The sequence below is a fragment of the Anabas testudineus genome, chromosome 7 (genome assembly GCF_900324465.2).
Source record: "Anabas testudineus chromosome 7, fAnaTes1.2, whole genome shotgun sequence".
NCBI classification, from domain to species: domain Eukaryota; kingdom Metazoa; phylum Chordata; class Actinopteri; order Anabantiformes; family Anabantidae; genus Anabas; species Anabas testudineus.
This window is the reverse complement of record NC_046616.1, coordinates 9,403,401-9,430,316: the sequence shown is the minus strand read 5'-3', so window position 1 is coordinate 9,430,316 and position 26,916 is coordinate 9,403,401. Positions and strand designations below refer to the sequence as shown.

At 38.5% G+C, this 26,916-nt stretch overlaps 3 protein-coding genes across 5 annotated transcripts in view; 2 read left to right on the top strand and 1 right to left on the bottom strand.

The window, feature by feature from the left end:
• The first annotated feature begins 2,085 nt into the window (after window positions 1-2,085).
• On the top strand, window positions 2,086-9,875 carry LOC113167921 (ERBB receptor feedback inhibitor 1). 3 transcript variants are annotated; one of them, XM_026368872.1, is made up of 5 exons: window positions 2,086-2,192; window positions 2,775-2,923; window positions 5,890-6,053; window positions 6,655-6,734; window positions 7,576-9,875. In XM_026368872.1, exons 3-5 carry the CDS (start codon window positions 6,007-6,009, stop codon window positions 8,568-8,570), a joined length of 1,122 nt encoding a protein of 373 aa, XP_026224657.1. In that variant the 5' UTR covers window positions 2,086-2,192; window positions 2,775-2,923; window positions 5,890-6,006; the 3' UTR covers window positions 8,571-9,875. The 3 variants fall into 3 exon arrangements, with proteins under 3 accessions (XP_026224657.1, XP_026224658.1, XP_026224656.1); XM_026368873.1 differs by having other exon boundaries at window positions 2,104-2,192; window positions 2,673-2,923; window positions 5,893-6,053; XM_026368871.1 differs by having other exon boundaries at window positions 2,104-2,192; window positions 2,673-2,923.
• Window positions 9,876-10,108: 233 nt separating this feature from the next.
• Window positions 10,109-19,575, bottom strand: emc1 (ER membrane protein complex subunit 1). The gene is made up of 22 exons (XM_026368539.1): window positions 19,430-19,575; window positions 18,929-19,056; window positions 18,734-18,799; window positions 18,553-18,646; window positions 18,338-18,466; window positions 17,941-18,067; window positions 17,592-17,741; window positions 16,629-16,796; window positions 16,151-16,222; window positions 15,806-15,904; window positions 15,586-15,682; window positions 14,899-15,015; window positions 14,176-14,375; window positions 13,827-13,976; window positions 13,403-13,564; window positions 13,127-13,246; window positions 12,755-12,892; window positions 12,189-12,362; window positions 11,781-11,991; window positions 11,541-11,625; window positions 11,332-11,461; window positions 10,109-11,076 (listed from the first exon to the last, which is right to left on the bottom strand). The coding sequence occupies exons 1-22, from the start codon at window positions 19,519-19,521 to the stop codon at window positions 10,897-10,899; spliced, it is 2,889 nt and encodes a 962-aa protein (XP_026224324.1). The 5' UTR covers window positions 19,522-19,575; the 3' UTR covers window positions 10,109-10,896.
• Window positions 19,576-20,186: 611 nt separating this feature from the next.
• Window positions 20,187-26,916, top strand: part of ubr4 (ubiquitin protein ligase E3 component n-recognin 4) — a 45,442-nt gene continuing 38,712 nt past the window's right edge. The window contains 12 exon segments of the mRNA XM_026367987.2: window positions 20,187-20,316; window positions 22,767-22,864; window positions 22,972-23,075; window positions 23,378-23,507; window positions 23,755-23,897; window positions 24,055-24,154; window positions 24,557-24,698; window positions 24,856-24,980; window positions 25,201-25,325; window positions 25,548-25,607; window positions 25,937-26,127; window positions 26,269-26,368. Of these exon segments, the coding sequence (XP_026223772.1) occupies window positions 20,192-20,316; window positions 22,767-22,864; window positions 22,972-23,075; window positions 23,378-23,507; window positions 23,755-23,897; window positions 24,055-24,154; window positions 24,557-24,698; window positions 24,856-24,980; window positions 25,201-25,325; window positions 25,548-25,607; window positions 25,937-26,127; window positions 26,269-26,368 (1,443 nt within the window). The 5' untranslated portion in view covers window positions 20,187-20,191.

Genomic DNA, 26,916 nt, shown 5'->3' with positions numbered 1-26,916 from the left:
GAATTGTAGTTATTTAGAGCTCAGTAAAAGTATTTATTTCATTTCATTTTCTGAAAAGATTATTTAAAAATCAAAGATGAGTGCCACCCTTAAGCAAGTGATGCGTGGTAACAGTGGTGTAAAAAAGTAAAGAGTTCTATGAACTAGACTAAACTAGAACTAAGTTCTTTTTAGTTTTCACTGATACTGATGATTTCCCTTGTTTCACTTTTAGTGCTCTTCAGTTCTGAGAGAGGCAATTTGTCTATTTTTGATGAGCAAATCTCAGTCATATTTGTCGCAGTCTTTCACTTTGATTCACAAAACTACAGCATTGCTAGAAAAATTGAAACTGAAACACAAGACTGGTCGACTGTCACTTTGAAAACTGCTGCAGGCTTGTCTGTCTGCAGTATGTAATGGTGCTCTTAATTACTATTACATGTTTGTACACAGCTGGTTCCTCTATAAGAGAATTCCCTGTGTCACAGTGTCAGCACATCAACCTACACAAATGTATTTACCATAGAACACGTATGTTAACTCCTACTTACTTTTACATTTCGTATTCCAGCCTGAGACATTACTAAATGATTGGTGGGCAGATATTTATCTTCTGAGACAGTTTTCATTTGAGGAGTTATCTACTGTTCCCAGCATTTTCTGGAGAGGTGAGAAATAGATCTAGTTTACCTTTCCAGCTACACATTGCAGATATGTTTGCTGTTTATAATAAACTTCTACTCACTATTTTTTCCTGCTTTGACATTGATTTTCCTTGGCTTTAATCAAATTGAGCACGTAAAGCTTCCTAAACAGAAGTCCTTGACTTTGACACAGCTTTGATGCTCCCTCTTTAATTTTGCAGTAGCATGAGGGAGTTCCTTCAGAACAATCCATCACATCTTTGAAAAAAAGTACAAGAAGGGGGTTGCAGATGTGGGAGGTGGGCTTCTGACTGCACTGACAGCTGTGAGGGAAGGAGGTCTCTCAGAGCAGGAAATGACTTGACCTCCCCTGTGGGAGACTGGCCCACCCTGACAACAACCCCCACAGCTCTGAGCATCCCGGGTCACCACAAGCACCCACAGAGGACTGCAGATCAACAGCAGAGAGGCGGGGATGAGAAAATCTGCTGATGCAGGTGGCAGAAATTTAAAATGATAGATGACACTGTATCATCTCTACACAACCAAGCAGGACAAAGACGTACTACAGACTTTAGAGAGATTAGCTGTATTAAAAATTTCAAAACCAAGATGTAAGTTGCACAACTAGTCTTCAGTAAGTAAACCTTGTATTTGATTAATGCAGCAGTTTTACCTTTTTATGTCATACTGGAACCACATACGCTACCAATCACTTTATTGCACAACAGGAAGTTGGTCAAGCAACTTATTTGCTAAAAGTATGAGTATTCCTTTGAGCAAACAAACTACGTTAGAGGGAGAGGGACAGTCGATTGCAACAATAGACGCACATTACATGTGGTGTGTTTAGTTTGTGGATTTGTAATTTACACTGAGTATATAGGTATAAGACACTCCTTAGTCCATATATGACCCTACATGGATTTTATTGCAGTATTACTACAGTGAACAATAGCAGGGAGGTCACAGGGTCATTTGGCATCTTTCTTACACTTTTATGAGGTGGTTATTTTATTCAGCACTTTTCAGTATTTAGTGTGCCTATTTGTCTACAGATTTATTTGGATTGTTACCACAGTAAAAAGATATTTTGGCAGTCTGGAGGAAGACTGTAGACTCAATGTGGTCTGGACTCTATGGTTAAAACAAGAATGGCCGGCACTCACTTCCCTGTTATTTCCTTGTAAATGGCCTCCTGTATTGTCCTTCTCTCTCTCTCTCTCTCTCTCTCTCAGCACGGGTGAAGACAAACAGACAGTGAACTGCCATGTGACACGCAGGCTTCAAAACAAGTCTTCATCCACTATGACTGGACTGCCAATCTTGTACTTGTTCCTCTCTATCAGTACTATATTGTACTCAGGCCAAAAGCCACCCACACGCTCTCTGACTCCCACACAGGTCAGACCAAAATTGTTTACTCCCTTATGAAGGGCAATTTCCCATACACTCGTTGCACAATGCAAATAAAATAATACCAGTTCGGATTCTGGAGGTCTCTGGGCATTTTGGGGTTTTGACCTTCAGTGTTACTTGTCCAGAGGATAACTGATGAACACCAATGTAAGTTACTGCTGGATAAATTGATTTAGCAGGTTAGAGTGTTGAAGTACATCATGTTTCTAGCAGGTACAAATATGTTCTGTTTCTGTGGACAGCGACTTGGGGTAAATCACCTGGAGTCATTCTGCCTCTGACAGAACGACTGAATCATTAGCAGCATTTTGAACTGAAATCCACCTGGCAAACTATTTATTTTCTGGTATCGTTTGAATACTCATTTATTTGTCAATATCCTTAATCCAGTCAAAAATAAAAATACAAATTATCCTGAAAAATTGCTTTTAGGGTGTTACTAAATTATTTTACTTTAATGTACAGTAAACTGTTCAAACTTTATGTTTTGCCTGTTTTCTGGAATAATAGATCATATATTGTTATTTTTATTTCTCTCTTAAATGTAGTTAAAAGTACAACACACAGCTAAAAGGTCGTTTATCCTACAGTAGGTGCTCAGTCTTCCTAATGTCTCTTCCCTTTAAGACGGTCTTGGGTGGAGTTACAATAACGTGGTGGGTGCTGGATGCATTTATAAGGAGATGTGGAAAACCGCGTCACTCTGACAAAATACGTTTCGCCTCCCAGTGTTGTTGACAGAGGAGGGATGTTGCACATGTTCCAGTTTTGACTGCGACTCGGAGTCGCATCATCCCACAGACAGATTGTCTCACGTTGGACAGGAAGACTGCGACCGACCGGGTTTTACTGATGGAGGAGAAGTCTGCGAGTTCACGGTAAGACGTCCTCCGGTTGAGCCTTAATACGGTTTGAATTAAAACGGATTCAGAAGTCTCACTAAAATGAGCTGAGCTGTGTCACGTCATCTGTGCGGGTTGTTCTGTGAGCAGCTGTTCTGACCCGCAACACGGTTCCACAAAGCCCGACGAGTGCGGTCCCAGTGAGGCGGGATGGGTCTGGGACGGGTCGGACATCCTCGGGCAGCCGCTAGTGGGCGATTAGATGTGTACAGTTTGGTGTAAATACAAAAAAAAAAGAGCGTAAATCCTACTGGTACTGACAACTGATCCATAGATTTATCTACCAGGGGTGCAGCCTGCTCAGACTTCAGTGTTAAAAAGTAAGAAAAAGGTTTTTAATCAATATGTGTATAAAAGTGAAGCAACAATGTCTTAGCAGCATTTCACTGTTTGTGACTGTTTGTTGGCCTTGGAGACGGTTTTAACCACCCAGCACTAATGATTCCTTTCCTTATTAATCAATCAACTGGTCTTTAATTGGATTTAAATGGATGTAATAATTAATATCTTAATTATTATTAAACGCAGAGTGGTCACAGGCATCCAGAAGCCAAGCTGAAAAAACATGTTTTTTCAAACCGAGAATCCAAATAACAAGTTATAAAAAAAAAACAGAGGATGTGAAAATTAAATTATAATCAATATAGTCTTTTATCAGTTGACTATTTAAGTACAAAACTACTCTTTAGATTTAAAGTAGGCTACATTTTTTAGTCAAGTTGAAGAAGAAAGTGCAAATACTGCCCCAAGAGAAAAATGTATTTTAAACTAATGAATGTTATTCTTTTGTTAACATAAATGTACAAGTCTAGTCCAGATTTGTTCAGCAAACGTTCAAGGTAAATTAAAATAATTAGTACAAATGGACAAAGACCTGTGTTACCTATTGACTTAGTATGGAACAGAGTTGAACCACTTTATGTAGCTACTCACGGCTCAGAGTAATATGTCATAATTAGTTTATTATTTTTTGTTTTAAGACTCTGTTAAAAAAGTTACTAGTAGCTTAACCTGTTAAGTAAATCTAGTGGGAAAAAAAGTATAATATAATAAAAAAAATTAAAAACATTGGAAGTACACCAGTGAAGAACAAGTACCTCAAAATTATACTGTACTTTAAGAAATGTAGTTCATTACTTAGCACCACAGGTTTTAGCTCAGCTCAACTTATGTACTTACACTAATTGGGGAATAATAAGGTGATTGATTTAATTTAAAGCGTAACTCAGTCAAACTGAAAAAGTGTCTCAGGTAGATCACACCTGCTGTGAGCAATCTTCTTTTCCACCTCCTACACCTACTGAATCAGCTTCAATAGATAACTATGACTCATAATAATCTAAAAGTATTGAAGTGATTCATGTTGTAACAAAGTGCATGACCATCACTAAGTAAACAACAGTATAGTTTCTGATTCAAATGAGCCAAACCCTCAGACTAACGATTCACCAGTGTTGGTCCCACACACTTGATGCCAACTCCATTATTACATTATTTGTAAAGGTCTGATCAGTGAATGGCCTGAAGACAGTAAGGTGAGAACAGCCAAGGACAACACACCAGGGCACCTCAATGAGATAAACAAACTGTTTTTGTTGGATTTTTTTAGCCTCTGGCTTGTCCTTCCAAGGGTGCCTATACATGCAGTTCTTCAGCAGGGTGTTTGTGGCACAGCCTCATACCTTGGCCGTGTCTGCTTGTCTCCATGCCGTATCTTCAGTCCTAACCTCATGGGAGAGTTCACTTGGATTTTCAGGCTTGCTTCACTGTGCACCACACTGACACAAAGGCCCATTCATGCCTGAGAGTGGCTCCATTCATGGACGCTGAGCAGTTGCCGGTAGAATTCCTAATTGTTCACCGTCTTCCATCTCCGAGACGCACTGGTGGAAATGACGCCACGGTCGGTTGTTTTAAGCATGACATAAATATTCAAATAGTCGTATGGGTTTCGGTTTTGTTTGTAGTATATAATCTCATAAAAGGAGTCTTAAAACTCTCATCCTCATTAGAGAGGGGGGCTGGTTTTAACCTGTCACCAAACCTTTGAAAGGCTCAAAATGAGTGTGATTTTCATAATAAAAGCACTAGTTTCAGTGTCTTTCTGTCAGGAATAATACAAGTATAAGACTAGTAAGTAATGTATTTTTCCTCTCTAACCCTAACCCTTCAGTGATAGACTACTAAACTAAACTCGCGTAGGACCTCAGTGAAATGTGAAACAAACTGACTTCTCCTTTAAGTGTGTGTGTAAGCGTTATGGTTATGGAACGCATGGTGGAGTTTCTCATTCAGCATCACAAGAATGTACACTTAGTCCCTTTTGTAAGGGTGGATACTGCAGGGTTTTATGGTCACAGAGAGGAAGCAGGGCGAGGACTGCTGCCCTCCCACATCTGACCCAGAGGTTGTGCAATAGCCTGCTCATCATACTCAGACATACGGCTTTTAACTGAAACCACAAAGACATGGCACATGGCTGCTTGAAGTGATATACAGAGCCTTTGTTGTGACTGTCGTGTGCGAGTGTCTCACCAAAAACAATGCAGCATTTTTAGAAACTTAAATTGTTATTTTCTATATGTTGAAAGATAAGTTCAAGTTGAATGAAACAAATGTCTTTCCTTCTGCTCGTGGTTTTCATTCCCAACCTTTGACCTGCCTCGTATGATGAGTGCATGCTGAGTGCACACATGCTGGGTGTGTTGGATCGGCTTGTGTTCCAGATATTCACGGTTTATGTGCACAGTTTATGGGTTTCTTGCAGCGAGGAAGGTGTGACTGGAACACATAGAAGTAGTGATATAATATAAAAGTCAAATGTAAAAGAATGTTTTGTTGTTTTTAGTGTTTAGTGTCTGATACACCTGCAGGTGTGTATGTTTTCCAGGTGGTCAGTAACAGATGATTGTCTTACCACTTTGTTTTCTGTTTCTCTCCAGCAGCTTACCACTGGGTAGAATGAAGCTGTGATGGGTTTAATGGAGCTGACGTGTTGGAGATGTAAACAGACAACAAACAGATTTTCATGATTTATAAGAAAGCAACTACCTTACAGCATGGCCGGGAGTCAGAATAACTGCTGGGGACAGCATGAGCTGAACAGGTACACAAACACACTCCAACAAGTTGTTTTATTATTATTATTATTATTATTATTATTATTATTATTATTATTATTATGAAAATTGATTTTACTTTCAACACATCATGTTGTAATAATGATAATATTATAATGTTACCTTTTTAGTTAAGCACCTCACATCTATCCACAAACACATTTTTCAGATTTTTCAGACCATCTAACTTTCACTTGCACTCACTATACATTCCTCTTAGCTGCAATCCCTTTTATTGTTCATGTGTCTGCGATCAAATCCATTACATATTTACTTTACATTACACATTCTATTCTGCCTCTACTCTAGAATAGCATATCATAGGATAATAGCAATATGAAATATAGCTACTAAATGAGGCAGCATATGTACAATGTTGGAATAATAGAGAGCAAACATACTGTGGATGAAGATGATGTCTCAGACGATTACATGTTGAGCACCTTACAAATGGTGTTTTTTACTGCAAAAACATTAAAAACAGAACTATGTAATTTCATATATAAAGACTTACTCAAGACATTTTACTTGTAGGAATGATTTACACATATCCCTTGTATTGATTTCTCTTCTTCTCTTTCTATGCAGGGTGTGCTTTGGCCTGAGTGCTGACATGGAGCACAACCTAACAGAGCTTCAACAACAGCAGATGGACAAGGAATTCAACTGTGAGTCCATCATATGGTTCTAAGAAGTAATTAAAAAATTGGTTTACCATAGTAGACAACGACACATTGAAAACTGAACCGAAACTCTGGTTTTACAGCAATCATCATTTTTGACTGTATATGATGATGTGAATATTTGGTTTGACAATGTTCTCACACTTTTAAAATGAGGTTAATTATATAGTTTAGCCACTATGATTGATTTATATTCTTAAGTTTGTTTGGCTTGACAAAGTAGAGTTGACTTAGAAAACGGTGTGCAGGCAGGATTTAGCCAAGTTTGTCATCACTGGGCTGAGCTGTTTAGCAGAGGGGGAAACAGCGTGAAGGAGAAGGGTAAGCTATCACTCCTTGGTCACCAGCTGTTCCTGCAGTCTGGGGCATGTTGGATGTTTCCACAGAGAAGGTTATGGGAAGCTCCGTTAAGATTGCGGCCTGCCCCACAGATAATGACGATTCCTGTGTTAATCAGAGTGTTGTGGCTGATGTTTGACGAAGAGGGTGATAGGTTAAGCGGTTGTTTTCTACGTGTTTTCACTCTTGTTTCCTGTTAGATACCGGCATCAAAACAAGAGATTTCTTTTCTGAGCAGAGTGGGCAGTCTATTCCCCCATAGTGTTTTTTTCCTTCTTACACCATCACTTTGCTCTGGTTGGGTTTTTTTCCCATGGCAAGTTGTTTTCCATGTTTCTTCCTCTGAGAGTTGTTTCCACTCTGAAGAAAGGAAACAGCAGTGACAGCAAAACCTTCTGTAACAAAGTAGCTGTTTCTTGTGTGTAGTGCAGTTTAGGATTTTATGAAGACACTGGGTTTAACATATGATTCTTTTTCTCTTTCCCAGCTAACATCTCCCTCCCCCAGCCTACTTACTACTCCAATACTTACCGCCTAACATCTGATAACATCCTGCGGTCCAATGAGGGAGACCAAGTGGTCCCTTCTTCCCAGATACGGACAGTTTTTGGCAGCCACCAGAGACAGGCTAAACCCCTGCCGCCACTGCCTGACCCTGAGGAGCTCATGTCGGATGAAGCAGCTGATAATGAGGTGGAGTTTTTTACCAGTGACCGACGTCGGCTCTTGCCCAAAAGCTGCCCCAAGGCTGTGGTCAGAGGCAGCAATAGAGACTGTGGCCAAGTAAATCATGCCTATCAGGAGAGCTTGTTCTCCATGGCTTTCTCCTGGCCAGGCAGAGAGGACAGACTAATAGGTAGAGGAGGTGGGCTTGGGGTAAACAACTGGGCACCTGCTCTCCAGAGAGAAGACTACCAGCCGCAGGTGGTGTCAGCCGCTGGGGATCCTTTGTGCAGCCAACAGTCAGACCAACACCAATCATCCAGGTCTCGTTCTTCCTGCTCAGGCTCAGCTTTCCAGCCACATAGCTACTCTAAAACCTGCCCCACTGACAAGCCACAAGTTCCACCTCGTATTCCCATCCCTCTAAAACCTCCTGCTTTCTCAAAGTCTGTGAGCACCAATGAGGAAGACAAGCCTCCCAAAATCCCTCCAAGGGTCCCTTTGGTCCCACCCTGCCCGCCTTGTACCCCACCTCCAAAAACCCTTCCAATTTATATCAACGGTGTGATGCCGGCCACACAGAGTTTTGCTGCTAATCCAAAATATGTGAGTAAGGCACAGAGACAACAGAGAGAAAGGGCGCCACCTGCAGATCAGGTTCCTCCCTGCATTGTACCTATTTTGAAAGATGGCAGACAGGCAAGTGCCACACACTATATCCTCCTGCCACCAGGTCAACCAGCGTATACAGACAGACGAGAAAGACTCCTTAGTGAACCGGCAAGGACAGGAAACACCAGCTTCTGGCAGGACAGATAGAGACCTCACTCATGTTACTGTCTGAGAACAAAACAGTGACAGATATTATCAATAACCAATGTGGAAGACATATTCATGGCACATTCACACGTCTAATGCTATATTGGTGTTTCGATGACTGATGTATTCACTATGTCGCACAGCACTGTGTTTGTTTTTAACGGAACATTTTACCAGTCAGTATTTTAGCAACTTCTCTTACTTCCAACAAGAAAACATCATAACATTCCAGTATTTTCACTAATAGTGAAGAAATGTTTACCTCCTATATTTCAGTATAGGTAACTGAGATACTGCAGTTATCTCACAAGTAAAATGTCCCATTAGTCATTAAGTTTTAAGCCATGTGCTCATGTCACTGAAAGAAACTGAGCTAATACTGTATTTTTTAGAAGTGAGCAAATATTACTGTACGTACAAGCTGGGCTTGTACCAGTGTGTTTTTGTTTTCTGACAATGCTGCTTTATATTATACTGATAGATTTAATGTTTTGCAGAATTATTCTCACATTAAGATACAAATTTTCATAATGAGCAATGTGGCCAGTATTGGATTGACACATCATGATTTGAACTACAGTGATATTAAACAGTTCAACTGATAAAACCCTCTGTTTATAGTTTCAGTGTTTGCGCCCTTAGTTTCAGATCTCACCATCAAAAAGCTGTTGCAAGTCATGCAAAGCCACATTGTACCTGCACCTAATACTTATTTTCATTTGAAGCATTGATTCATACATTATATTCTAATCTTATGTGTAGTGTTTAATTTATTTAAAGGTACACTTTGTGATTTGAATACCAACTAAATAGACCAACAAAACTCTGAATGTACGACTGAAATCCGCTGTCAGCCTTAAACTAACAGACAGGTTCTTTTATACATGAGCCAATAACACAAAAATGATCAGCTTTTTTTAATATTGTAGGTGAATCTATTTCCAGTATTGCATATATGGTCAAAAAGGACGGACCGAACCCTCAATAATTCCTTTTGTGTGTGTGTGTGTGTGTGGGCTTGGAAATGATGTTACATTTACAGTAAGATGCAGACCTGTGTTTGTTAACTTTTGTTACATCAACTGGTTGGAAGTTCTCATGAAGGTTTTGTGTAGAATATGAGCTGAGCAACATTCCTAATGTTTTGTCTAAAAGTAATTCATTGTAAAATATTGTTTTAATTTATAGAAATAAAGTAACTTATTCTATAACTTGTTTAGTGTCCTTTTTCCCCCCCCATCATAAACTGTGATTATTGATTTTCATCTCCACATCTTCCTTGTGAACTACAGTACAGCTTTATAAAGGAGACCTATTTTGTAACTAGCATAAAATGAGTTTTGTGTTTTGAGTTGCTTTTGCTGGTTTATATGAATAAACTAATTTTTGTAAATACAACCGACAGCAGGTGCATAAGCAAACACATTACCAATAGCTTTGGTCCTACACTTAGATTATTTTTGTCATGTTTACTTGAAAATGTCTTGTACCAATGCTCCTATAACATCCTCTCAAGGAAAACAAAGACAACACTGGAGTTGTGAGACAAATTTTAATGGAGCATCAACAGTAGCTTACAGTGAATGGAAACTGCTCAAATATGAGCTGCAGGAGGACTGATGATAAAAATAAAAGGCTACTGTTGGTCGTATTCCTTGGTCAAGCTTATGTTGGGGACAACAATTTGACAATGCCTGTGGAGAGTCTTTAGGAAAGCCTAAAATAACCATTTCTTGTCCATGCTACATTATCTCCTCACGCTTCATATTCACATGTGGATACCGTGGTGATTCTGCAGGCTAAACAAACATATTGTACAAAACCATGCTCACATGCATTGCATGTCTTCTGTCTCTTATTTTGCTGACCTCCACACTGTTATCTCTCTCCATTAGAAGAGTCTAGGGAAGCAGAAATGCCACAAATAAAATCCTGGAAAATCTAACATTGTTTAAGTACCTAACTTTCACATGTGTTGGAATTTCCAAACTCTACAATTTTAATTAATCCAAATTTGTTTCATTTATGTGTAATTAGTTGATTGTTAAACATTTAATCAAAATGAAATGGCACAAAAAACAGTTATTCTACCATGTAATAGATTCCTTGTGCTTGCAAAATAAGTTAGAAAATAAACACACAAAATCATCACAAATCCCTCTTTCACCCCCACCCCACCGTACCCTCACCCCTGCAGTTCCTTGTGGGCCTTATTGAGCTTTGACCTGTGTTCTTTTACAGGCACGGCCTCAGCTGTCTCACCTCCTCGGGCTGAGGTCCTTCGTGTAGCCTCGGGGCTGTCACAGATGGGATTTAGACGATCACTTTACCGCCAGGCACGGTTGAGCAATTTGACCTCTGCCAGGCGCTTGCTGATCATGGTGGCAAAGAAAAGGGCGAAAAGTACACTGCTGATCAGCATGTAGTCGTAGTCGTCTTTTAGCACATCAAACTGCTTTGAGGGATACACATGTGTCTGGTAGATGTCAAGACCATATGCCACCACCTATAGAGATAAAAGTGACAATGTCAGTTTAATTAGACTAAAAGAGGAAAGCCCTGTGTTGACTCCATTCACACATGTTGACAATGCATTTGTTCATGTTTCACTTAGGGTTACTTTAGATCTTTATTCTGTATTATGTCAACATAAAAAACAAACAAAAATGAAACAAACAAACAAACAAACAAACAAACAGGAAAAAAAAAACACACACACAAACAAAACAAAGCTAAGACAAGGCCATAATGGCAGACTCACCAGACAGGTTGACTCAAGTCCAGAGGGGGCAGTATAAATTCCTCGCACTCTTGATACGGTTTGATTGTAGTTAATGAACCACTCGGTACGGATTAGCAACTCTGGTGAGTACGGAATCAGGTTTTCCTCACTGGAGATAAATGAACAGGTTAGATAGACAAAAATCAGTGGAATGTTTCAAAACATAAAAGTCCGACTGTAGGGCTTACCGGCTTTGCTCAGACACTATTTCTGGTCTCCTGGGGTCAAGGAACATCTTGGGTAATGACAAAATCCCTCCAGATGGCAACCCAACTGTGACAAACAAAAAAGAAACGTATTCTTAGAATAAAATGAGGCAAACAATGTTGGAAATGCCTCTTTGCTTATGGGAATGGATGGGTACATTTTAAAAATCTGTCTAAATGGAAAATATCTGGCAGACGGTAAGGGATAGCACCAAAACTTACTGAGCAGATGGCGGCTGGTGATGCCTTTTTCAGTCAGGGTGGCCTCCATGGTAGAAATGGAGGAGGGAAATATGTAAGACTGCTGAAGCACCTGAGGAGCATGTGGCCGATCTAGGGAGCTGAACACAGTGCTGTTGTAGAGCTCCATTCCTTCATACAGTTCAATTACAGAGAACTCGTTCCTGCGAGATTTGGTGCTCCAGTATTCGTACTGTGGAATTGGAGACAGGAGAGATGTTTAATAGTCACATCCTATGATGAACCACATTCAAGTGTTCCCTTTCAATGTCTTTTTATGCAGCTGCCATGAGTTAGCAGAATACTTTTAGAGTACACAAACAACGAAACTATGGAAAATCATCTTTATTTCCGCCTCTATGAGTGACTGTAGTCATCAGTAATACTCACCACCACCCAGTTCTCAGAGTGCACAACATGCACCGGTCCTTTGGCCTTTCTCTGAACAGCCTCATGGATGATGCGACCAGTCACACCATCAATCAAGAGGATGCCAATAAAACTGCGCTCCTGATGCAGGTCTGTGCTCTCCGTCACCACTGCCAGTAAATTGGGGTTCAGGTACTAGAAAAATGAAAACAACACCACACACTTCAGCACAGAGAAATGCGCAATTCCACATTACTCCTAAATTTAAAAAATCTTATGAACTTGACTCATCTCAAATTTTTGAAAGTGAATCATTATTATAAAATGGGGATATTTGGGTGTATCTGACCTGGAGATTTCATTTTACTGTATACTGATTATTATTCATAGTCAGTTGGAGAGAGTGAATATGATTCACAGGGGAAACACTGACATGACTCCCTGGAAAGATTTTTAGTTCACACCAGAAGATGGGGGTGACTGTCTGGGAAAGACTAGGAACAACACTGACCAAAGCCAGCACAAACAAGAAAACTGTATACTTCCAAGCCACAGCATAACTAAGATATTAGTGTAAGTTACTGTACCTTATAGAGGACACTACGATCTCCCATCACTCTGCCCTGGGAATGCACATGCTCATTGGGCCTTTTCCCTTTGACAGAGACAATCCTCTGTACCTCAGTTGGAATGACGACCTCCCACATCAGCTCAGTTGACAAGTCCTTGGAGAAGAAAACATCCAAAATTGCTACTTTTTGCACATAGCCGTGTGATTTAAGATCACGTCACGTTACTGAACTATAGAAAAAATTATCACTGCAATTATAAATAATAAAAATAGTACTATGTTTGTTGAAATCTGGAGCCTGGTGGTGAGTACACTTTCTCAAAAAACTGTCTAAAACCATGCAAGGTGCAAATAAACTTGAAAAAGTTGAATTAAAAAGTTAACTTACCGTTCGTAGCCTGTAGCCACAAAGTCGTCCCTGGCTGGAGTCAACAAGGTAAAAGTAAATGGATGTGGCCATCTCCTGGAGCTGCTGCAGTACGTTCTTTGTAGAAGGAAATGCAGACACCTGGAAATAAATAATTAACAGAGGACTCAGGAACCCAGTATGACTAAACATGTCCAGAGTAATCCAGAAAAACAAAAAAGGAAGACAGTTCTGAGTGGGATGGCTTTGAGGCACACATTACTGAATGTAAAATGTGGTTTACAGTTTGGCACTGACCTTGTACTGATCATCAACAAGTAGTAAGACTTTAGCATAATCCTGGTCCATGAGTGGCAGCATAAGTGACTGAAGTATTGGTTGAGACAGAGCAGGTGGGGTGACGTGGCTCTTCTTTCCAAAGATGGGATTAAATACATGCAGTGTTGCTAGGCCTGTGTCCTGATAAAACAAGTAGACAAAATTAAAGTGACAGCAAAACCAAACAAATACTAATATGTTTTTCCATTCTAGTGCTGGTAAATGTAGAAGAAAAAGAGAATTTTCACATGTAGAAAAAGATATGCTCAGTAAAACTTAAAGTTATCACTCTTGAAGCACTGCAGTATTTTGCTGTAATTCTGTTTGTGTGGCCCTCAGCATGAAATTTAATTCATCCTGAAGTTCTTTACCTGCAGAGCTCACAGCACTTGTTATTAGATACCTTGTCTTTGATGAGCAATGTGCACTGTGGGGGATGAGGAAAGTGTGCAGTGGTCCGTTGCACCATTAGTTTGAAAGCTGCATTAGATGGGATGTTGTCCAAGTAGTGCTTCCATAAAATATTGCCAGTCTTGCTGTCAATTCCAAACAGCTTCAAGGAAAGAAAAAACAAAGGATGAACTGTCAGTGAAATTTAGGGAGTGTCAGATAGGCATTGACTTTTAATTGACGTTTTAATTTTACTTTGTTCAACCTGATCTTATCATCTAAAATTGATCACAACTGTGCAACACAGCTCGTCTCTTCTGACAAACACTAACTAAATGAGGGTTTGAGCATTAATCTCATACCTTTCCAGATGCTGTAACCATAACCATCATTTTCTGCAAGTTGAACTCATCTCTAGAGAGGTTCTCAATGGTGACGTCATTTTTAACTTGACTTCGAGGTTTCCGTGCATCGTAGAACAGCTTCCACAGGTGGGAAATCCAGGCCTGCAGCAAAATGAGCTGAGAGGATAGCCTCTTCAGCACCATGGACATCAGACCATCTAGACAAATTACAGTGAGAACAAAGATGAGACTTAATAACTTTCAATAGATTTAAGTCGCTTTTAATTTAAAGATAAAAGTAAAAAAAAATCAAAAACTTTGTTAGGGTACAAAACGTTGGTAAAGAGAGGATGAGAGATGTCTGTTACCTTGAATGGCTGAGTCCAAATGCAGCAATAAAAACAGGACAAAAAACACAAAAGAGATTGAAGCTAAACACAGCAAAGCGATTTATGACCTTAACACACCCAAGAATAGTTTTTAATTGCCATCTGCCTGTAGTCGCCAAAAGAGTTATAAAAATGCTACAGCTTTAATGATTAAATGCAGGTGCTGGGCAGTAGGAATGAAAGCTAAAGCAACAAAACAAACAACAAAGACAGTGACAAAGATAAAATAACACTAAGATCAGAATAAAAGTAAAAAATAGCATATGGATTACTAATGCACAGCAGAGATTAATGGTTAAAGATGGAAAATTGGGAGTCATACATGAAGAAGGGATTTTAGTTTGACAATTACCAGCCTTTTTGCCAAACTCTCCCTCCAGCTCTGCCTGCGTTCCTGTGAGGGGCAGATCCACCATTTCCACTGTCACCACATCTGACAGGGCCTCCTCTCTGGTCCACATTACACGCCCTGGAAAACAAGAATCATTATTGTTCTGCAATCACTCATTCCACTTTCCACACCCTGTGACAGTATGCAGTTTGACCTGACGCTTCCAAGAATCATGACTTGACAATTTCTCCCTTTATGCTTGTGGAACAGGTTTATATGTAAATTATAAAAACTGAGAGTCTTTTTGTGCTCCACGCTGTGGTTTGGCAGTATTTATAATTACAAGGAGAAAAATACCCTAATATTATTGTAAAGCAAAGCTTTGCTCAACAGTCTCTTTGCATTTTGGAAAATATGTACTAGATCTGTTTAGAAAACACAATGACACAAAACCATTTTTATGCTCTCTGAAAATATGCAGACATTAACAAAGTTGTGGCATCTGGCAAAATTGTATTTCAAGAAAAAAGGGGTTGGTTATTTTGTTTGTCTTACTGTGAACAAAACACAAACTGACTTTGGCACCCCTCAGTGGTAGAATTATAAAAATACAACATGGCAGACAGCAGTTCACCCCTCTGAATAGAAGTTCAAGTCTGACAGAGCAGTCTTGTTGCTGATAAAACATCCAGTTTCTGACATCCATACCTGGTTGTTGTATGAAAGTGAGCGTGTGGTCTTCGGTCTGCACCATGACCCGGTAGCCAACGGAGTCGTCTTTCTTAAGGAATGTCTGTACATACAGCTGAAACAAACAAAAAAGAAGTGTTTTTTAATACTTGCTGTATATTTATCTTTGAAAGTAATCATATTAAAGTGTGTGTAAAAGTCATGGTTGTTTAACCAGTCACTAAGGAAAAATTCTTACTTTCTCTGGTTTTCCACCATTAGGATCCATATTAAAAATCAGTGTGGTGTCTAGAAGTCTGCGTCCAGTTTCTGCACTAAAGAGGTTAAGACTGCAAGCCTATGAGGAAGAAACAATCATATGTTTCACAGTGGTGCAAAAATAAAAGGATTTTTAATTTGCTTTTAAAATGCATTAAATTAATCTCGAATGACTAGTTCAAGAAACACGTGTATCAAGCATGCAAAGGAAGTGATCTGAGCAAACTAAGACTGTTTTAAACTAGATGATACAAACTGCAATTTTCTGAAAGAGCAGAATGGGAAACCACCCCCAATCTGAATATATGAATTCTCATCAACTTACAGTTTTATTTTTGGGTGACATGACAGCAGCAACAGTCTTCTCTCCAGTGGTTGCAAATGAAACCAGCATTGCCTACAAATCGAGACAAATTAAATGCATCATTATTCATTTTCTCTTATGATCTCCAAAAAAAAGAAAACTGCAATATCTCCTTATGATGAATTATGTTTTAAACTTTTAAAATATGATATTAAACTATATTAAGTATGACACTTTAAACTAAAACTTTATAACTTTACATTAAAAGTTTAGAATCTAAGGAAAAAACTTTGTCCCACAGAGAACCTTGGTATTTGTAACATTTCTGTCTACAAATATTACCCACTATTTTCATCTGATAGTCCTGAAATACTTGTTGACATTTACATGTACCTAAAACTTTATCCTGAGTGAATTAAGTAAAACAAATGTGATCAAAGCTCTCGAAATCTAAATCACGTACCGATTTAGATTTTACTATAGAGAAACTGTTACGTACAGGCTTGAAATCCCTCAGTGTGCCAATCTGACCATTGTTGAGCTGGAGGAGCAGGTAATGTTCAGGTCCAAGCTGCAGGAAAAACTCTGACAAGGGTGTCCGAGCTGCGTTGGGCTGTGTGGAGACCAGCACTGGATGGAAGCTGGGATCGACTTCCAATCCCAGTGACTAAAAGATGATAAAATGTTGTAAAAATGATCAAAAAAAATCCCACAGAGAAAACAGACAGATTAACACAACAGACAGAAAATATAGACACATGAAAACCTATCAAAACCATAGCAGTGAACACTGCATCAGTTAGAGTTAAATAACTTGTTACCAGCTGAAAAATAATCATCCATCCAGTAACTATCCAATGGGAGGTTCTTGCCCATTTGCTTAGTTAAATCAAGGTGGTGACTTTTTTTTGTACTGCCAGTGTACATTACCAGAGTACGTTCCCTGATAGCGCAAATATGCCTGGACTTAACAAACACTAATATGTTGCCTGAAGAGAATACATGTTCTCTTCAGTTTCAGGTTTTAACTTTGGATTGAACCTTTTAAATACAGAGATCCACTGATGTGTATAATGATCTCCCCTTTACTCTAGCCAACACACTACCTACAATCCTTGTGACATTAATTCTGAACAATCTCTTAAGCAATAAATTTGGTTTTCCAAATCCATCTAGTATATGTGTTGCTCCCCCTTCCCCTAGTTAGGGCTAAGTTGTCACAATCATGCACATGTGTACTTATAAAAAGTTGATTTTAAACATGGTTACTCATATGTGTTGTCCTGGAGAAATCTACCTAGGGAAGATCAGTTTACTAATCCCTTGTTTGATGTTGACATGACATTTAAGCTTCCTGGAGAAAAACTGTAACTGTAACCTGATTACTTAAGTGTCCATTAATGGACTGTCATTTTTCAAAGAGAAAAAAGTTTAAATGATTTTTAACTATTTAGGTGGCTACCTGCAGGAGGATCTGGGTCATCTGTGACTGTGTCTGCAAATCAAGCATGTACAGGGACATAGTTGCAGAGTCCACACATGTCAAAATTCCCTGTCCAACCACTGCACAGTTGGCCTGTATGCTTGAAAGCCACGGAGCATCAACGGAGATCTGAAGACAACATAAGCAAAAACCTCAGACTTGTGGCACTTTAATGTATTAGCATTCTATTAATACATTTCAACATTAGTCTGGTTTGTATTTTGCGTTTTTGCCTTCATATTATAATTAAAATCAAAATTATACACAAATAATTTATATAGCTATAATTTATATTATACATTATATAGCAGCAACAAATCATAATTACCTGTTTGATTATCTCTCCATCCTCTACGCTGTAGGCAACAACAGTAATGTGGGAATGTGACACAACTCCCAAAGCATAGACCTCACCATTTCCACCAGAATACACTGCCTGGTAATCCACAGTATCACTGAAGAGGTTAAAAGACAAACCTTTAATTTTATAATGATGCAACCTTAAGATTTTGTGCATGTAGCTGCTTTATTTATTTTCATGATTTAGTGTGCAAGGAATTCTCTAGATTTCAGATGCACTAAAAGGTACTTTATACAAAAACACTTAACTGACAAATCAGTTTTCAGGGTAGATGTTTTGTTTGTGAAAATTGTATTTTAAAATGTATATAGATAAATACATTAATTCATATATTTTTTCACAATAACTAAACATGGTCCCTTACCTTTCTGGAAGGTTCTCTATCCATCTTTGATGACCATTAGAAAGGTAATGCAGAGAGATTGCAGTTTTCTTCAAAACAGCAACGTATTTCACTGTGTCTTGTTGTCCAACTAAACATGCTGACTGGAAACTAAAATATATAATAAAAGTAGTTAACATCTGAGGAAAATGAGGACAATTATAAACTAAATACCTACCAGTCAACGAGGTAATCACCTGCCAGAGTCGAGCACAATTTCCCAGTTCAAACCACCAACATTTGTCTCCCAGGAGCGCAGCAGGCGACCATTACCAACTACCAGCACCGCATCTGGACCACAGGACCAGTTTAATGAGTTATTTACTTGCAGTGAGTATTTAAGAGTTCTATAAGGTCAGCTCGAATGACAAAAATCACCTTGTCCATGATGCAGAAGTGCATCAATGTTCCCTTCTAGCCCAGTTTTATCCACATGTCGCCACACTTTAACAGACATTGAAAAAAAAAAAACACATTAATTTTACAGAAACAAAAGACTATGACAACCAAGTCTAATCCTTGTTATGTACATAGCATACATGTCTATTTACTACACCGAATAAAAACACTCACAGAGTTCTCCAGTCCTGATGTTGAGTGCAGCAAAAACGTTCTTCTCTGTTGCCAGAAGCACCTTTTTGGATGACTGCATATGGTTGTCAAAATGAGAAAATCGAACCTTGCCTACATATTGCTGCCTCCTGTAAACCACAAGACATAAACAACCTGGTTATAATCATTGACAAACTAAATCCCAATGTCATGAAACACAGTTAAACATTTTTATAATAAATTGCAGGTACTATTATGACATTAGCTACAACGCTTTCCAAATAAAAGTCATTTCATTCACATTTCCTCATTGAGTTTATCGCACTATTGGTTACTAATTGGCAGTCAACAGCAATCAATTTGTTGTATTAATTTTAATATTTATAGGCCTATGGTCTCACAAGAAGTCCACCTTAAACACACCGGGTCGCAGCTAGTGGCTGTATTAGCATTAGCATATCCACATTAAAACCAAGCTCTGAGCAGCACACCTAATCGGTTCATTCAATGGATTCCTCTTACCAGTCAAATTTTCCTACTTGATCCTCATAAACAGCCTCGATAGTGCTACATAAAATAGTAAATTTTAGCCATAATAAAATTAGCTTAGCCATTGTAGCAGTAGCTGTGGCTTGCTCTTCAAGAGAAGGAGAAAGCCGGAAGTTGACTGGCTTCCTTTCTGTATGGAGACTGGGATGTTCTGCCCCCTGCAGGTTAGAGTGATACATACCTCCAGCTAGAATAGCCATAGTATTAATAAACTTACAACCAGCTTGTGTACCATCAGCAATATAATAATAAAATAAAATTGCAAATATGTCTTAAGAGGCTTTACAATCTGGACAACAAATGACACCATCTGTCTTGAAACCACTTTATAGACCATAAACACATAACTACTGTGGACTGGACATTTCATATCATCATATTGATACGTATTTTCTTCTATAATAAAATGAAATATATAGCCTACTAAATACTGTCCATGTGTGTGGTCCAATTGGCGTAACATGGGTATTAACTGATATACCATATAAGTTATTTGCATTTTTATTACATGCCATGACAACAATAAAAGAGACACTGATTGATTTTCTATGAAACAAATATGATTTACATTGTCAGTTCATATCCACCGTGGGATGAAATATTGTTCTTTAGAGATAATCGGGGTAGAAATGTGGATGAAAAGAGGTTGACTGCTGTCAGCATGTGAGCGCCCCCTGTGATTTACCTTCACTGTTTCTTCTTCCACTAGCTAGTTTTTTTCTATGGGATTTCAAGATGGCGTCGAGCGGAGGAGATGGGGAACACGAATGGACAGCGGCAGTGCGGCCGCTTTTATCAGCTTCGTACACCGCTTTTGAAACGAAAGAGCTACCTCAGCTTATTGGGTCTATAATCAACAGGTGAGCGGTTGCATGTCAGTAAATGTCGGGTCTGTATTTGCTCGCTTATTGGTCGTGTCCACCCTAGAGTTAGCTGACTCGCTAGCTTGCTAACTTAGCTTGGTTAGTTGAGTTCGATGGGAAACGTTACCCTCTTAGCTAACCTTAGCGGCTAACATGCTACCCGAGCTTAACTTGCACTGGCATCGAGTCAGCTGCTGACGCTAGCTAAGTTACTCAAAATGCTATTTACCTTGTCCTGCCTAGTAACTCAACCAGTTTCAAGAAAAGCACGGCTTGTGGCTGGTGGGTGTTGACCTCCAGTGTGACATTACTGCAGTGCAAACGTTAATCGACGTCGCAGTGTAATCTGAGGAAATTTGCTTCATCATTAGCTAGCTAACACAAACATTAGCCAGTGAGCTAACTAAGGGGCCTTCTGAATAACGTAATGTTGAAATGGCCCAGCCGCGGTGATATTTGACTACGTCAGCTAACTTAAGTAACCTAAACTCGATTCAGCTTGAATAGAGAGTTTGCCACATTCAGTCCAGTCGGAGCATGTCAACAGACAGTTTATGCATTAACTAGCTGGTTAATAAGATTGCCAGTCAGTTGGACGCTGTCTGTTTGGACTGGAAGTAGGCGGGGATCTCGGACTCACCACTCAGTTTTGATAAAGTGATGTGTATCCGTTAATGTATACTTGGATTATAATCCAACTATATTCCTGGACAATTATATGTAAGGATTCATGGTGTTGTGGAAAATTCCTGTCACGCAAGTTTCGATCACGTATGGGGTGCTTGTTGTTAGAGAGGAGGGCTGCGACTAGTGCATAGTTGACTTTGAAAAATCTGCATTCGTCTTCTCGTAAAATGACATAGCTTGTGCACATCATGCCCATTTCGCCATGGAAACTACCGGTGCATGCATCACCACACCCCATACAGAACTGAGTCAGTAGTGCCTACACATTAGCCAGGTTGTTACTTGACACTCTTGTTCAGTGATCAGCTGAGACATCTGGGCCAGTCAAGTGAAGAGCTTCCTACTTTGTTAAATGGTTTCATTTACCAGAGCAGCAAACAACCTGCAAATATGAGCTTTTCTGCCACCAGGCTTGTTAGTTTCATTTCCAGACAAAGGCAACCAGCAGACAAAGTAAAATTGTTGTTTGGTTGCATTCTCCTGTGATGCTTATTATACTTGCAGTCCAATATGTTTGTTAAAAAATAAAAATGACTTAATTTACAGTTGAATAATTCTAAGGTTTTTATCAGTGGACTTCAGGTGTAGAGGTAGAGTAAATAAAAGTTTATCAAAACAAAGCACCAAATGCTATGTTTTGTTGATATTAGAATTAAATATCATGTTTAACATGTTGGAATGAAATTTGCACTGCATAGCATCACTGTGCTTTAGTCTCTTTACAGATATATTTATGCTTGTTTGCAGTCAATTATGTTTTGTGCAGTTGAGCTTGTCTCCCTGCAGTTATGACTATGATAAGCCAAGCTAACATAAGAGTGTTGTATATTTATTTAACATTATTCAGGCTGATGCACTGCTCTCGCTCTGAGAAACTGGGGTTTGTTGTTGTTCTACACACTAGGCAATGTACACGCGTGAAACATTATTGTGTCATTGATAACACGAAATGAAACATTTTTTATCATGTAAATCTTTTTACTTGTGTTACCATGAACAGTGTGAAATGGCACGCCTTTAATTTGTACACTTTATTAATTTTGAACGATCACACAAAATGCACAAGTAAAAATTAAGCCCACTGTGACAGGTGTAACATAACAGTCTCTTTCAGGGCAGATTTTGAGAAACTGTATAGATTTTTTTAGGGTCTTAAGGGACTTTATTTAGAAGCCTTAGTCTGTCACAAATTGAGAGGCTGTCTAGGTTCAGACAATTTGTGTCAGTGCTGGAAGGCGGGTTTCTGTAGAAATTGAAGATCTGTCAGACAGAAGACAAAAGTGCATAAATGTCTCAGACAATGATAGTATATCACAGTATTGACAGTCAGTGCTAACTCTGTTTTTCTGTGTCTGTGTTTTTGTATGTTTTATTTATTTTTTTTTTTTGGTTTTGGTTATTTGTATGTGACTAAACTCTCAGAACCAATCACCTTGATATATGAAATGCGAATAAATTAAGTGACTTGTCTGTCAATTACCAAGCCAAAAAAGACAACAAACACAAAATTATAATTTAATCAAAATGTAAGAAAGCAGCAAATGATGGCGATCAGTGGTAAAACTGGCATTTTTAAGTGTATTTAGCAGTTCTACTCTTTAAGCAGTTGTCTGTTTGGGTTGGAGGAGGTTATCTGATTATTAATAAACGTCATAGGTGATATGAACTTCACTCGACTTAAGTTTTCCTCATTTAAACACTAGAATGTTCAATAAAATTAATATTTGACAGTATTTAATAATATCATTTGTCATTTGCAGTGAATCAGACATTCTTCACCATGACAAACAGTATGAGCCGTTCTACTCATCCTTTGTGGCACTCTCTGCACATTACATAACCACAGTATGTGGACAAAGTAAGTTCAAAGTAAATTTTTGCTCTAAGAAGTCACTACTGCCATTCAGCTAAAACAAAGGTTGTCTTTCTTCCAGCAAGCAAATAATGCTCTCTCTGTCTCTCTAGTACCAAGAAATCAGTTGCTGTCAGTGGCTGCAGCATGCAAAGTATTGATTGAATTCTCATTGCTGCGCTTGGAGAACCCTGATGAGGCATGTGCTGTATCACAGGTGAGAGAAACAAACTGCAGAGGAGAGTGTAATGTTATGGGACTATGACTCAATTGAATGTTTCAAAGAGAAAATATAGACTAGCCACAGACACAGTCCTGCTAAATTTGATTCATCTGCTTAGTAATTTTTACATTTATTTTTTTTATACTTTAGACTAGTTAAAAATAACTTTCTTTTTCTTCTCATGTTTGTTTTTTGTTATTACATACAAAATAAAAACATATATATGCAATATACAATTTTGTATACAAAATAACTAATACTAGCTAAATTGAGTAATACTGTTCATTTGTCTTCAGAAACATCTGATTCTTCTAATAAAAGGACTTTGCACTGGCTGCAGCAGGCTAGATCGTACAGAAATCATTACTTTCACTGCTATGATGAAGTCTGCCAAGTTGCCTCAAACCATCAAAACCCTTTCAGATGGTAAGTAACCCTTACAAAATAAGTTAAACGTTAGAAACTTTGAGTTGGGGATATTGCATTGGTATTTATTAGTTTCATACTACAGTATATTGACTGGTGTGGTGATTGCTCAGTGACATTGTTTTATTTATGCAAACTGGGGCTAAAAAATGGAAAGAATATTCCCACAAGCCTTTGTGCAAGACAAAGTGTGTTCACAGCTTTGGTATGTTGCTGTGATAATGTAGTATCACTATTCATTTAATAGTGGAAGATCAGAAGGAGTTGCCCAGTGCTGTAAACCCAGAGCTTCGGCAAAAAGAAGTCCAGATGAACTTCTTTAATCAACTGACTTCAGTTTTTAACCCTGACCTTACCACCATCTCGGCCTCTTCATCAGCACACATGCAGGCAAGTAACCGACTTACTCTCTGGCACTTCCTTTAGCCTCTTCTTGTCAGTGTTTTCCTGCATCTGTAATTTAATTTTTGCTTCTCTTCACTACATTGAGAGTTGTAATAAATTCATATTCACAATTGTTATGTCTTTCACCTCTTTTCAATAATAGGCTGAGAGTGATTGCGATGACCAAACAACAGATCAAGCCATTCAGGCCAAAATGAAAAATGCCTTTGTCTCTCAGAATGTGTCAAGCTTACAGGAACTTGGTGAGTAGGTGTTGCTGGACTGCAGGACAATGTTGGTTAACAAACTTAAGTTAACAGTTGCACCACATACATGTCTTTATTTAAAATTTTACCCAGGCTTATTGTACTCTCTTGATCTGTTGCATATACACTACCATTCAAAAGTTTGGGATCATTTACACATCTTACGCAAGTTTTATGAAATATAACACAGTGTTGATTTTGTAAATTACTGTTGTAGCTGGAAAAGTAATTTAACGCATCGTTTCTCAGATGGTGGCACCAGTGCCAGATTTATTGCCACTGCTTCTGTTTAGGACATAATGTAAAATAATCGCTATGTATTATTAACATGATGATAATACATATCCCTTCTTTTACCATTGGATATATCAATATTTATAATAAAACTTTAATTTCCAGGTGGGTCTGAGAAGTTACTAAGAGTGTGCCTCAACCTGCCCTACTTTCTACGCTACATCAACCGTTTCCAGGATGCAGTATCGGCCAACTCTTTCTTTATCATGCCTGCCACAGTGGCTGATGCCACTGCTGTTCGCAATGGGTATTTTGTTTAATATATTTGTTTAAAATATCATATTTTAGTACAATGTAACTATATAGTATTATTTTTCCCTGATATTTTGACTGTGAAATATAATAACATTTGTGCAAGTGTAGTAGATGATTATTGTCTGAAAAGTTTTTTAAAATATTCCCAGATTTCATTCACTGGTGATAGATGTAACCATGGCTTTGGACACACTTTCACTACCTGTACTGGAGCCTCTGACACCAGGGAGATTACTAGATATGACTGTGCTGGCGTTGAGCTGTCTCTATGCTGGTAGGTGATAACTGTTTGTGGGGAAAACACACCTGTACTATCCAGTAATAAAAAAATAACTGAATGAATTAAAATTCAAATCTTATATCTCCGTAAGAACAGCCTTACTTTCTCCAATTTAATTAACATCTGAATGCAACAATTTCGTTGTCGTTTTCTGCAAAGTGTTTAAAGAGAAATAAGGTAAATGTTAAAAAAATAATCATTTTTTACCGTTTAGGTGTGAGTGTGGCCACTTGCATGGCTATTCTGCAGATAGGTAGCGGCTTGCAGCTTCGCTCTGCGTCCACTGGGACTAAGGAGGAAGACTATGAAAATGACGCAGCAACAATTGTCCAGAAATGTGTAAGTATTATGAGTACACTACATATATTATAAGTAATATATATGATCTTGTTATGTAAGTTAAGAAACATTATCTAATGTAACATAGACTAACAACACAATATTTCTCATGTTTTGACATATTTTTACAATCTCCTAAGTCTGCCTGGCTATCATGCATACTTGAACAAGATACAATACATTTAAAATGGTAACAAGTACAAACATTTGTGTTGGCAACAGCTGGAGATCTATGAAATGATTGGACATGCCATCAGCAACTCCCGTAGAGCTGGAGGAGAGGTGAGTACCATGCTGGAGTGCTAGACTGGAATAGGAAAAAAAAAAAAACAAGTCCAGTACATTTTGATTTGTTTAGTTTGTGCCACTTCACAACATTTTTAATAATATTTTAGGGCATTTTGGCTTTATTTGATAGCATTAGCAGACAGGAAATATGAGAGAAGAGAAAGAATGGGACATGCAGTAAAGGTCCTCAGCCCAGCTTGAAATGGGGACATTGCGTAGGCTTCAACTATTTATCTCCCAAGACGCAAATTTAGCAGTTTTTAAAATTAAAGTTGCAGTCAAAGGTAAAAGTGAACATTTGTCTTTTTATTTGTGTACTGCAGCATTATCAGAACTTCCAGCTACTTGGAGCCTGGTGCCTTTTAAATAGCCTGTACCTGATTCTTAATCTGAGCCCAACCGCCCTGGCAGATAAAGGGAAAGAGAAGGACCCCCTGGCTGCTCTGCGTGTGCGGGACATTGCTACTCGTACCAAGGAGGGTGCAGGATCACCTAAACTTGGGCCTGGGAAAGGGTAATTTTTAATAAGGAATGATTTTTTTGTGTGGCTCCGTTTTGTCCATTTTCTTATCAGTTATGCTATTTGTGTAATTGATACAAGCCATGGTTTCTGTAATTCAATCTCTTTATTGGCTCTTATGTTGTTTTTGTGCAGGCACCAAGGTTTTGGAGTGTTGTCTGTTATCCTGGCCAACCATGCCATAAAACTGTTGACTTCGCTTTTCCAGGATCTACAAGTGGAGGCTCTGCACCGTGTAAGTAAAGCCAACAACAAGTACACTTACTTTCTGTTCTGTTTTAAATACAATTTCTGCTATATTACAATGTATATATTATACAATGTACCACTGTAGTACTTGAGACAAGTAGGGTTTAGCAATTCCATTCTGCTTTTTGATTCTGGTCCTTTACTGATTTCTTGTTTCAATTTTGAAATGGTTCAAATAATAAATAAAAATCTTTAACTATACCTGTACCCTCGCATCAATGTGTTTTTTTTGTTTGTTTGTTTGTTTGTTTTTTTGTTTTCTCTCTCTCTCTCTCTCTTTGCTGTACTTGGGTTCGGACAGTAAGAAATCAAGCACTGTGCACTTGAAATGCAACTGCACTTAAACCTAAATAGCTTTTCATTGTTATCTTTTCTAAAGTGAAGCCAAACTTTTAACCATTTACTGCTCTTCATCTTTCAGACACTGTTGTAGCATGTAACATAGTCATGCGTGCTACCTTGTATCTTAACAAATGACATGCACAGCATTGGTTGTGTAGTTTGGAACCTCTAAGCAGAACGAAAATTAAGGTT

Excerpts from the sequence above, each read along its gene's own strand:
- LOC113167921 (XM_026368872.1), top strand. The coding sequence starts at position 6,007 with ATGGCCGGGAGTCAGAATAACTGCTGGGGACAGCATGAGCTGAACAG. Across the intron at positions 6,054-6,654 it reads GGACAGCATGAGCTGAACAG|GGTGTGCTTTGGCCTGAGTG; the intron begins GTACACAAACAC and ends CTTTCTATGCAG. Across the intron at positions 6,735-7,575 it reads GATGGACAAGGAATTCAACT|CTAACATCTCCCTCCCCCAG; the intron begins GTGAGTCCATCA and ends TCTCTTTCCCAG.
- emc1 (XM_026368539.1), bottom strand. The coding sequence starts at position 19,521 with ATGGCTAAGCTAATTTTATTATGGCTAAAATTTACTATTTTATGTAGC. Across the intron at positions 11,992-12,188 it reads ACTCTGAGAACTGGGTGGTG|TACGAATACTGGAGCACCAA; the intron begins GTGAGTATTACT and ends CCAATTCCACAG. Across the intron at positions 11,626-11,780 it reads CACCAGCCGCCATCTGCTCA|TTGGGTTGCCATCTGGAGGG; the intron begins GTAAGTTTTGGT and ends TGTTTGTCACAG.